General features: G+C 32.7%; 1 protein-coding gene across 1 annotated transcript; it reads left to right on the plus strand.

The window, feature by feature from the left end:
- The first annotated feature begins 6448 nt into the window (after positions 1–6448).
- LOC18042293 (gibberellin 20 oxidase 1-D) lies at positions 6449–7904 on the plus strand. The gene is made up of 3 exons (XM_006434253.2): positions 6449–7002; positions 7114–7438; positions 7629–7904. The coding sequence occupies exons 1-3, from the start codon at positions 6455–6457 to the stop codon at positions 7902–7904; spliced, it is 1149 nt and encodes a 382-aa protein (XP_006434316.1). The 5' UTR covers positions 6449–6454.
- The last annotated feature ends 4302 nt before the right edge of the window (positions 7905–12206 follow it).

The following is a 12206-nucleotide window of genomic DNA, read 5'->3' on the forward strand; positions in this document are numbered from 1 at the left end:
AAAAGCCACTCTTTTTTCCTTTACAAATTTTTTATTTATTTTTAATTAATCAAACACACCCACCAATCCTATATACTACATGTTGCCTACATTCTCTTTGCCTGGTTGGCTATAGATCAATCTCTCCCTCTCTCATTTCATTCGCCTCTGAATCTCAATCAAAATTCAGCAAATGGGCTGTTGCATTAGCAAATGCAAACCCACGAAAAAACATTCCATTGATCAAGAATTCAACCATCATCGTCATCATGATGTTCAAGACAAGCTTGTTATCTCACAGCAAGCCCCCAGAACTCCAAATATCCTTCTCTCAAATAGAATTTCTCCCTGCCCTCTTTCCCCTCCTAGCTCAACTTCTTCCATTTCTTCCTTCACTTGTACAACAAGCAACACTTCCGAATCATGCTCATCGCTCTCTTCTAGTGCTTCTTCGGCCTTGAGCTCGAAAGACAGATCCTTTTCCAACGAGTTTTTGTGGTCTTGTGTGAAGGAAAATCCACATATTATTCGCATTAATTCTATCAAACAAGCTTCTCTATCATTAGCAACCACTAAAGTTCAAGCTAAAAAATTAGACTCACCCGTTAAGTCAATAGCGGCAACAGTGAAGCAATCAATCCCACCAAGGATAAATGGCTCTACACCACAAAAGAGAGTTCGATCAAGCTCGCCAACACCTCTGTCACGACAAAAGAGCTTTCGCAGAGAGCCAGAGAGACAAAATTCTCCATATATTTTGTCGAGCAGAGGCTTGAGATCACCGTCTCCCAGTAGAAGATTCAGTGGAGATAGTAACAGGGGATTTGTCACAAATACAACTAAAGAAATTTGTTCAAACCGCATGGCTACTAAGGTACATAACGCTAATCCTGTTTCTTCTTCTCTAAGAAAAGAAAATTTCAGGCCACCAAGTCCAAGCAATAATTTTAACTCAGCAGGATTGCGGCTTTGTTTAAGCAATAAAGAAACATTTACTCATCGAATTGGTTCTAAAATTGATGAAGTTGCAGTGGCAGAAGCACTGGCTTCTCACGGTAACAGTGACCCCGTTCCTATGGAGGATATTGATAATCCTCTAATTTCCTTGGATTGTTTTATTTTTCTGTAGATAGGTGTTGTGTGTGCATTAATATTTACAATGTTGTGATGTTCATAACACTTCTTTGATTTATTCTTTCTTTTATATTTTTTTTTATTATTTGTCTACAGTGTTATAGTTTTCAAGGTCATCGACTGGATGAAAGATATTATGTATGGATAATATGTTTGTACTAATATTGGCTGTAATTTTTTGTTCTCAAAGAGGTCATGTTGGAATACATGACATCTGTTATATACACAATTTGATTAATGTTACCATGTTACCTTCTTGCTGCTCTAGGCTCCTAACATTGGCACAATCATGTATTTGAGTACTTACAATTATTGAGACTCATTTTCTCTCCTAATTTAATTGGATAGGGGTAGATTCTTTCCATTAACGTGGATAGAACATATTTCCCTTCGACATTAAATGAGAGTAAAAATTCAAACTATACTTTAATAGACCTCATCAAGTGAGGGTAAGAAATCTAAACTCTATTATAATACCACTTATTAAAGATAGTCCTAATAAGTTAATGATTATATAAACATTTTGATTTTTAATATATCTATGTATATGAAAAAAAAAATAGTACACTTATCTCATAACACAACTTTTATATTAAGAGTTAAACTATTGTTACCCCTTCATCCTCTTATAATTATATTTAAAGACAGATAGAAAGGAAATTAACCTGACTTATAATGAGCAGTTAGTTTCTCTAATAAAAAAACAAATACACCACAGTAGGGAAACAAATAAAATATTATCCCATTGAAAATAAATTTCAAAGAGTTCTCAAACTAATTACTACACGATGCACCCAAATTTTAGTGAATAAAATATTCTAAGAGTAGAATATTTTTTTAAACAATAGAGAAAGTTTGAAGAGAATAATAAATAAATCAAGATTGCAAAAAAAAAAAAAATTAAAAGTGAGATGGTTATATAAAGTCGAAAGAATTTATGAAAAAAAATGATGCTTTTAGTATTACATGGAGTATAATTTGGGGGGTTTAAAAAGAATTTTGAAGGGGTGCCAATAGTCTAATACATGTATATTTGTATTTCAGTGAGGTGCATAAAGCAGCTGAAAGATTTAATTGGGATGCTAATGACGGGGCAGGTATTTGTTTTTGGGCTGGACTACTCTTACATTAGAAATTGGGTAAAGCACTAATGCCACCCGGAAATATCCTCTTGAAAGCCAATCATTAAGTTAACCCCGTATAAATTTATATTTTATTATATAATTTCTTTTAAAATTACTTAATTAACCCTTTATTCTCTTTTTCTTCTCAATTTTATAGATTCTCATCGATTAATTCCAATATATTCTTTCAATTACAATTAATTGATATCATTAACGAAGAGAAACATAATCCACCATTTAAAAATGTACATCAATACATTTTTTATAATCCATGAAAGTTAATGAATATAGAAATTATTTTTTACCAAATATAAAAGCTAATGAAAATCAAGAAAATAATTCTTATATATAGAAAGTATGAAATAAAGATCATAATCTACTGAGAAAGACTGAAACATGAATAGAAAAGAAAGTAAAATTGAGTGATTAGTTTGTAGAATATAAGAGTATGGGAGAATACATAATTGTACGGTAGAGAGAGAAAGAGATAGTAAAGGGTGATTTTGAGATTTTTAAATTTTTAATTTTTAATAATGAATTCTGTTGTGCAAAATTTAATGTACTCGCAAGCACACGAGTATATTGAGTTCAACCCACAAGGGACTGTTAATTTTTAGGAAGGCAAAATTTAAATTAAGCTAATAAAAAAAATCTACCCTAGTTGAAAAGAAAATAGTTTGTTTGAGAAAATTAAAACTAAAAAGACAATTAAAATTAAAACAAGTGTATTAACATAAGAATTCAAAAGATTGAAGCTACTAGAGTTCCAAAATCCACCACAGTTCAATATAACAATTATTTAATTATCAATCAATTCCCAATTTTAGAGTAATAACTCGAAATCAATTTATATCCACTCATGAATATAGCAATAAAGCGCAATTAAATCTAATCTCATATGGGTTCTTTTTATACTTAATAGTATGATATCAAAGCATACTATGTAAACATATTGAATTATAAAGAGTTAAAGTTTTTCAAGTATTCTGTGTAAACAATTTAATAAAAGATACAAAATTAAAAATAAAGTATATATAAACCTTTTAAATCTAAGCATAAGTTTAGTTAAATATTAATTTTAACAATCAATAATACACGACAAAACTAGAGAAAAATTAACAACATTTAACGAATCGTATGAAACAAAAATCATAAATATTAAAGTACACATATAAGAAATTAATTGAATAAAAAAATAATTTATTTCATCGAATATGACTTTGTCCTTAGTATAGAAGATTAGAAAGACATAAAGGGCCCGAGGACAGTAGAAGCGATACTACGATGGAAGCCATTGTGAAGCAGTGGCCTTCAATTCTTCTCTCTGTCTCGCGGTCCGTCTCGTCTTCCGTGCAAAAGCCAAAGCTTTGGCTTCTATAATGTTAAGCCACCGCCTCTGTAGTTAAATCCTTAAAGATTTTTTATTCATATCGTTACAAGGCAAAACGCAAAGCCACTAAATTGAATTAAATTCAATTTTCTCTTTAATCTCAATGTCCATGTTTAAAACTAAAATCATTTAATTTTCTTTCTTTGCGTGTGCATGGATGAATTAATTTATTGGCTTTGGCTTCCTCGGCTTGAATTTTACATGCATCTACGCCTAATTGGTCACAAAATCAATTAATCTCTAATGCTTCTCAAATTGAGCTTCTCCATGTACGTTTGATGCATAATCTTCAATTAATTTTCTGTTCAATAAAATAATTCATTTAATTAAAAATAATAAATAAATAATAATTATTATTACATTTATCAGAATTATTTTTTAAAATAGGTGTAAAAAAGAACCTGGTGGCTTTAAATAATCCTATCTTATATTAAAAAAATTCACTAAACTATTAAAAATAATTTCAATTCCAAAATATCCTTCTTCTAAACAACAATTTCTCTCACTTAAAAAAAAAAAAAGTCCAGAAAATATTTACGATTTGCTTCAGAACATCTGGAACTTTTTTTTAATAAAATAATTTTCTCAAATAAAGTCTTTAGTTTATCCATTTGTATCATGTCAGCCTATCTGTCTATGTTCTCATAGAAATGGACTGCAATATCAATTGATGCTAAGTTACATACTGTGCTCACATTTCAGAAATTTAACTCTATACCATTTTTTATCGGGATCGTCAATTATCATAGATTTACAAAGCTGCCGTGTACAAATCGGTGTGACGGGCGTATGATCATATGGATTAGATAAAAGCATCTGACTACAGGATAATTAAGGTGTGTGACGTGCCAAGCGCCAACGGCGACTTGACCATTCGATTAAGACTTATACAATACGGATGAGATGATTATCAACTTGAAAAATAGGGCAAGCATGTCATGGCCATGTATAATAATCCAACCTTATAAAAAGACAATGAAGTTCACGTGAAGTTGTCTCCTCCTACAAATTAATGGAGTGCAACCAAAGCAAATATGGATTTAGATTTGCATGCCCGTTGTCCTATTGTCCTCCCTTCTTCAGGGATGATATGTTTCAGGTAGGGGCCGTTTTTTGATATCGACTTTGCAGAGAAACCATCGATTGTTGTTTTGAATTTAAGAAACTGTTGATACTAGCTATGTCCCACTATTCAGAATGAGGTGTTCTACTTTTTGGTTTTGAGTAAATCATAAAAATCAAACAAAAATAAATGGCACGAGGTTGTTGAACCCTGAGCGGAATGAAAACTGGGTTTCCTCGATGCTAGCTAGCTAGCTGAGGTTTTATAATTCTCAAACCATTTTCAACTACATCATGATCTTATGAAAATAATTAAAATTGAAAGAGAGGAACAAAAAATCTTACCTATATAATTACAATAAGTGATCTATTGAGCTTCAATTCAATGGTTAAACTGTACGTAAACGAATCAAAGTGATTTTATAACCATTGATTTTTGTACAAGCATTTAGTTATCCTATGATATGAATGACATGAACATATGACACACACATCTATTAAACTCACATGTCTCTTACACCCTCATACTGCTATGATTACTAAAAATCCACATGTATGAGAGTCCTCAAACCCTCACTAATATGCCTAATTCATTAAGAATGAGCTGAAATTGCCGAAGTCTTTTATATATTTAGTTTAATATCATTTGTGATTTCTTGTCATCAATAAGTTTTCCCCTTGTTCATCCCAAAAAAAGAAAAGGAAGAAATATTTTAGGATTTTAGATTAGAAGTCCTGTATGGAAGTATTCGAGTCATTATACAACAATCCATTGAATTGGTGCCAATGTATCAATATTAATTTTATTAATTTTTATGAATATACGGCGCATGCATATTGAACGAAATAATCATTTAATTAATTTTTATGTCACATCTCTCTTCTTCGTTCAAATATACATGATTTGGACTAGTCAATTTCGTATAATTTATTTAGTACTGCTTTCCCAAAATGGACAATCATCCATCCCTTCACACTACTTCCAAAAAGAAACGCAATCAACCATCACTTCACTCTCATCTATTCTATTATTTTAGGTGAATGCTTTATTCTGAGTTTAGTGTTGAGTTAATTTTTTTATTTTAAAAAATATTTTAAGATACACTACTGTTGAATATGTGACACTTATATTTTTTATTTTTCTTTAAAAAAAAATAATACTCTTACAACAATATTCTTGTGAACCTTAATTAATTTATCTGTAAAAATAATTAATTAACAATTTAAACCTAAAAGTTAAAAAAATAAATGTATTTTTCCGTTGTTATTTTACTTTTAGGATTATTTTGATAAATTAATTTTTATAATAATTATTAGCCAGATTATTGGAAATGTATTAAACATTATTTTAAAATTGTAGTGAGGGTTATATTGTTAAAGTAAAAAAAAAAAAGGACATGAGTGTCACATATTCAAATAGAAAGGACATCTTAAGATATTTTTTAAAATATAGAGATTAAACATATACATAACTCAAAATATAATAACTAAACAAACATTTACCCTATTATTTTTTATCTTAAATTTTTTTAGTTAGAATCATGGCTTAATTTTTCTTCCTATAAATCTATTCAATCTAATGACTTAGACAAATTTAAAACTAATTAAAAGACAATATTGAAGTCATTGTTCATCTACCATTAGATTGAATAGTCATTAGATCTATATGCTTCTCCTAAAATTTCTACCCTGTGCTCTCTGATCGACTTAATCTATATAAATTGACATATGTAGTATCACGATCTATACTGACTTGTGTCTCTAAATGGATTCAAGTTCCTCTACAGTACTTTTCTTGCCATCTCCAGTAGAGCTCCAAGGCCAAAGAGATCACAGTGGAGTTTCTCTTGTTGATTCATCTCTCTCGCAAAAACAAACGAACTTACCCGTAGAGTTCACTTGGTCGAAAGGAGATTTGGTTAGCTCTCATGGGGAGCTAATGGAGCCAGTAGTTGATCTTGAAGGTTTCTTTAGAGGTGACGAGGTGGCAACTCAGCGAGCTGCGAGGATCATAAAGGATGCTTGTATGAGCCATGGCTTCTTTCAAGTAATCAATCATGGAATTGATGCTAGCCTTATAAGTGCCGCCCATGATCAAATTGACAATTTCTTTAAGCTGCCGACCAGCCGGAAACTAAAAGCTCAGAGGATGCCTGGTAACATGTGGGGCTATTCAGGTGCTCATGCTGACCGATTTTGCTCTAAATTGCCATGGAAGGAAACATTATCTTTCGGCTTCGATGACTGTTCCTTGAACCCCATGGTCGTGAATTTCTTTAAGTCCAACATTGGGAAAGATTTTGAACAGACAGGGTAGGAGAAAATTCTGTATTTGTGGTTACCCTAACCCTAATTTGTATGTGTTTATGTTTTTTCTTACAAACTATAATACTACGTACATATATGCACTTTGCGTTATTGTAGGATAATCTATCAAAAATATTGTGAAGCAATGAAGTGCTTATCTCTAGGAATAACGGAGCTCCTAGCAATCAGCTTGGGAATCAATGATCGATTACATTATAGGGAATTTTTTGAAGAAGGTTGCTCTATAATGAGATGTAACAACTATCCTACTTGCCAAGCGTCAGATCTTGCTCTTGGCACTGGCCCTCATTGTGATCCAACTTCCCTAACCATACTTCACCAAGATCAAGTTGGAGGATTAGAAGTATTCGCCAACAACAGATGGCAGAGTGTTCGACCTCGTGATGATGCCCTAGTTATCAATATTGGGGATACTTTCACGGTATGTGCCCATAAGAACCTAAAAATTAAATGAGCTAAGATATCAATGAAGGTATCGTCTTATCCGTACAATAAATCATAAACCAATAAAATCGTACAATGATTGTATGAATGACATAGAATATGTGTTTTTCAATTAATTATTTTATGTGTTTTTCAATTAATTGTTTTGTGTTGGATTATATTTGCAGGCATTATCAAATGGGAAATACATGAGTTGCCTGCATAGGGCAATGGTTAATAGGTTCACGGAAAGAAGATCATTGGCATTCTTTCTTTGCCCGAGAGAAGACAAAGTGGTGCGGCCCCCACAAGATCTTATTTGCAGACAAGGGACCAGAATTTACCCTGATTTCACATGGTCTGATCTGCTCGAATTCACTCAAAAGCACTATAGATCCGATTCTGCAACACTCGAAAACTTTACCAAATGGCTCCCAACTTCCAAACCAACTGCTAAATTCTAGCAAGTTGTTTCAATTATCTCCAAAGAAGTTCTTGGATGCTTCTCCCTAAACTATTTATACGCGTGTATTTATTCTTAAATGATTGAGAGGTACGCCTGATAAGAATTTAAAAATGATAAAGTCTACACCCTAAGTATCAAAGACTTTCTCATGATCTCATTTTCTCTTTCATATAGTTATCCATGAGTGACAATATAGTGTGATTTGTCTAGTCCTCATAGAAGCTTTTGCTTTGTTGTTTAATACTTATTATATATCCCTATTTTTATTAATGTTCTAATAAATAATGGAAAGAAAATCTTATGCATTCAATGTTGAGTAAAATTATGGCTTCAATATGCGTGCGCCAGCTGAGGTTTAGCCGTCGTGCATAATTGATTTGAGTTACATTTAGATCAGGCAATGTTAGTTGTTTACTTGTCTCGTACACTATTTTACCCTAATTATTGGGAAGGACAACATCCAGCTTTGTCATCTTCCTCGTTTCAAATACTTCTTACGTTTTAATTTCCATGTTTATGTATTTCGAATTACACAAATAAATTTGGTACATATCTCAATTTAGTTCATAATTTCTTGCTCATTAGGATTTAGATGTGTGGCCAATTATAATTCTTAACTTGATCAATTATTATTATCATGTTTTTTTATTGTAAAATAAAGGATTATTATTATTAGGGTGTGGGCTAATTGCGACCTAAAATATACTTTGAACACACTTTTTTTATTATTTTTATTAAAAAAAGACCAATAATAATTTATTATGAAGGATAATCCACAAAAAATATAATTTATTTTTACACCATTTATTTTTTACTTATACATACGTATGTTGTGTTGGAAAATTTTCAAAATAAATGTGTCTTATGGTAAAGACGTGTCCTATTAATTGTGCCTTATAGAAAAAGTACATTTCACTAAAGACATGTCTAATTAAATGATGTCTTGTTGTAAGGACATGTCCATTTAATTGTGTCTTGTAGAAAATGTATCTTTTTACTAAATGATATAACTTTTCATGGCAACATTTCACTTAGAGATGCATCATTTCATGGTGACATTTCATTTGAAATGGTGATGGTTTAATTTGGACCATTGATTAAAATTAAATCTAGATCAAATGGCCATGAATGAAGGGGTATCATGAAAGATGATAACCCAAATGAGGAGGCACAAGTATATCTATAAATATGGGTCATGTTTAAGCCATTTAGACATGAAATGAATGATTCTACACCACTCTTTTCTTAGCATTCCTTTTTAGTACGAATTTCAACACAAAACACTCATTTCTTTTGTGCATTCACATTCCAATATATTGTTTTCTGCAGGAACAATATATTGTTTCTTGGCAGACTTGCAACATTCAAGAGTATTATGGTTTGCTTTCGTCGATGCACAACGCAAGCAAACAAACAAGTGCTTCATTGTATCCTGGAGGCGTATTTGTTTAACCCATGTGCATCACTCAATTGGTGGGGGCAAATAACGTTTTAAGAAAAGTGACATTTGTAACGTGCCTTGAAGCACACAAAATTTCTGCAGTTTACTTATTACTATTATTTTTCTTCCTACATACTGAGTTAGTTGTAAACACATTACTTTACGTAATAAAGTTCCACCATTATTGTTGTATTTCTCTACATTTGCGATTCCCCACAAAATTTACCACCAACATGTTGTCTTTTTGCTTTATACGTTGACTATCAAGAGTAGTCAATTCCATTCATCGTTGCAGGGAATTATTTAATGATTTTTTCTGATGAAAAGAATAGAAAAAGAACAAGTCAAATTATGATTTTGTTCTCTTACATAGAATCAACAAACACCTTTTGGAGAAAGGAGAACTCTAATCAAATTAATTAGTTGTAAAAAAAATCTCTTTCATGCGGCTCTTTTTCAGCAGTAATTCGCAGAGAAAGCAAATCAAGAGTTAAAAATAATCAAAGTTACTAATTAATTTTTTCTGGAAGGTAACTCTTTTAGAAAAGCTTTAAATTGAAAAAAATTTACATTATAGATGGATTTTTTCTTGTCTGCAAGCAGGTTGGTTCAGTTAGATAATACACGTTAGAGGTGGATTCGGCTTTTGCTTTTTATAGATGCTCACATCGTGAAAATTTACAATTAATGTAAAGAGAATATTTCTAGCATCATGGTGTAGAGAGAGAAATTACAAAGTAGTTAATTTGAAAATTACGTATATTTTAGGGTATAAATAACCTTCCTTAATTACCGTAGTTATCATTATGCATGTTAAAAGGAAACAAGTTTACTCTAATTTGGCAAAATTAGCGACATGGTTTCAGCAATAATGAACCCTCCTAACACGAGGGCTATCTTGTGTATATTGCCAGAGGACAAAAATAATTATAGGGAAGTTAAAAAATAAGATGCGGGCCCCGAACCAAAGGAGTATACTGAGGCGAGAATATAATAAAGCAATTATTAGAGACAAATAGCCACAATTGTTGGCTTTTGAATGAATATCAGTGTGAGAGGTAATACTCGTATGAAGAAGACTCATACACTGCATGCATGTATACCTCTCGTTAACAGAAGATTAAATTGTCTTTAAATTTTGTGAGAGTGTAATCATTATTTATGTGCCCGTTAGGTCAAAATCTCAAGACATGCAGTACCACTGCTCATTCAAATTCAAATTCCATTTTCTCATGTTAGCTCTTAATTATAATGACTTTCCATAGAGGTTTATATTAGAAACCAAACTTTGAGATCCACTCTCCAATTAAATTGTTGGGTGCTGAATCCGAAAAAAGAAAGGGCAAATAGGCAATCTTGCTGATTTCACTGCTGATCCCAGAAATTTTGGGAAAAGGCGTATATGATTTGATAAAGATAAATGCTAAGTTATAATTAATGTAACTTACATCACTCACATGAACAGTGTGTGAGCCCCACACTACATACTGTTCACGTGAGTGGGTGTAAATTACATTAAATGTAATTTACAGGCTCCCTTTGATGAATGTTAACTTAATTGTTGGAATAATCACTACTATTAACCTATAGTCCATGACTTTTATTGTACACTTATGAAATAAAAAAATTTGAAACATCGTCTCATCATAAGTGAAATTTATTCATTCAAAACAAATTAGTTGCAAGATTTAAAATCTTATCCTAGTTAATTATACAAAGTATTGCCACTAGGGGTTTGGTCAAGTGGTTTTTAAGTAATTTTATCTGACTGGTCACTCGAACTAGAATTTAAGAAAAATGGGCATTTGAAAAAATTGATTTGATATTTACCATCACTCTACCTTCATGAAAAGGGGAAAAATCGTATATACACACACGCGCGCACACATGCATGCACGCACGCCTACACACACGCACGCACACACCCACCCACCCGCCAACCCACACGCATGCACACACGCACATGTACGCACACATGCACATACACCCGCACACACGCACCCTTCCACACACACACGCACACGTGCGCGTACACACACACACACGTATGTACGCGCACATGCACACACACGCGCACACACACACACAAACACACAAACACACATACACACACACACACACACGCGCGTGCGCTCACACACGTACACACACGCACGTGCTCACACACGCGCACACGCACACATGCATAGATGCACCCACGCGCGTACAAGCATGCACACATGCACCTACGCACCCACACACATCTCCCCCCCCCCCCCCCACACACACACACACTCCTACACACCCCAACAAAAACAAAAATAATTAACAATAAAGAAAAAACAAAGATGGCTTTTCTTAAATTGTTTCACAAACTGTAAATGGTTAAAGTAGTAAATTACTTAAAAGGGCTTTATAAAGTTGGGCGGTGAAGTGAAGTGCTAACAAAATCGTAAAAAGAGAGGCTGAATGGATAAACATACAGAAGCCCAAAGAAAAGCCCAATATAAAATTTGGCCCACGAAGCTTCAATAACAAGAAACCCTGGTGACTAGCAATTATAAAATAAGTTCAAGTTACATTAATCAAGAAATCAATCTTCACATAAAAATAATAAACAACTTTCTAATCCAAAACCAAGGACCAATCATGGAGAACTCGTTGGTTAGAAGCAAAATCCCTCGACTTCTCGTCTCGATGGCTTGTTCAAATTCAGATCTGAAATGCGCCACCCAATCTTTACTGATGAGAAGTAAAAGGCTTTTTTACGACAAGTGCTTGTTCAAATTCAGATCTGAAATGCGCCACCCAATCTTTACTGATGAGAAGTAAAAGGCTTTTTTACGACAAGTGAATTTGGCGCAGGGCTAAAATGCGATT

Source organism: Citrus clementina, unplaced genomic scaffold (assembly GCF_000493195.1).
Source record: "Citrus clementina cultivar Clemenules unplaced genomic scaffold, Citrus_clementina_v1.0 scaffold_5, whole genome shotgun sequence".
NCBI classification, from domain to species: Eukaryota; Viridiplantae; Streptophyta; class Magnoliopsida; order Sapindales; family Rutaceae; genus Citrus; species Citrus x clementina.

Excerpts from the sequence above, each read along its gene's own strand:
- LOC18042293 (XM_006434253.2), top strand. The coding sequence starts at position 6,455 with ATGGATTCAAGTTCCTCTACAGTACTTTTCTTGCCATCTCCAGTAGAG. Across the intron at positions 7,003-7,113 it reads AAAGATTTTGAACAGACAGG|GATAATCTATCAAAAATATT; the intron begins GTAGGAGAAAAT and ends GCGTTATTGTAG. Across the intron at positions 7,439-7,628 it reads ATATTGGGGATACTTTCACG|GCATTATCAAATGGGAAATA; the intron begins GTATGTGCCCAT and ends TTATATTTGCAG.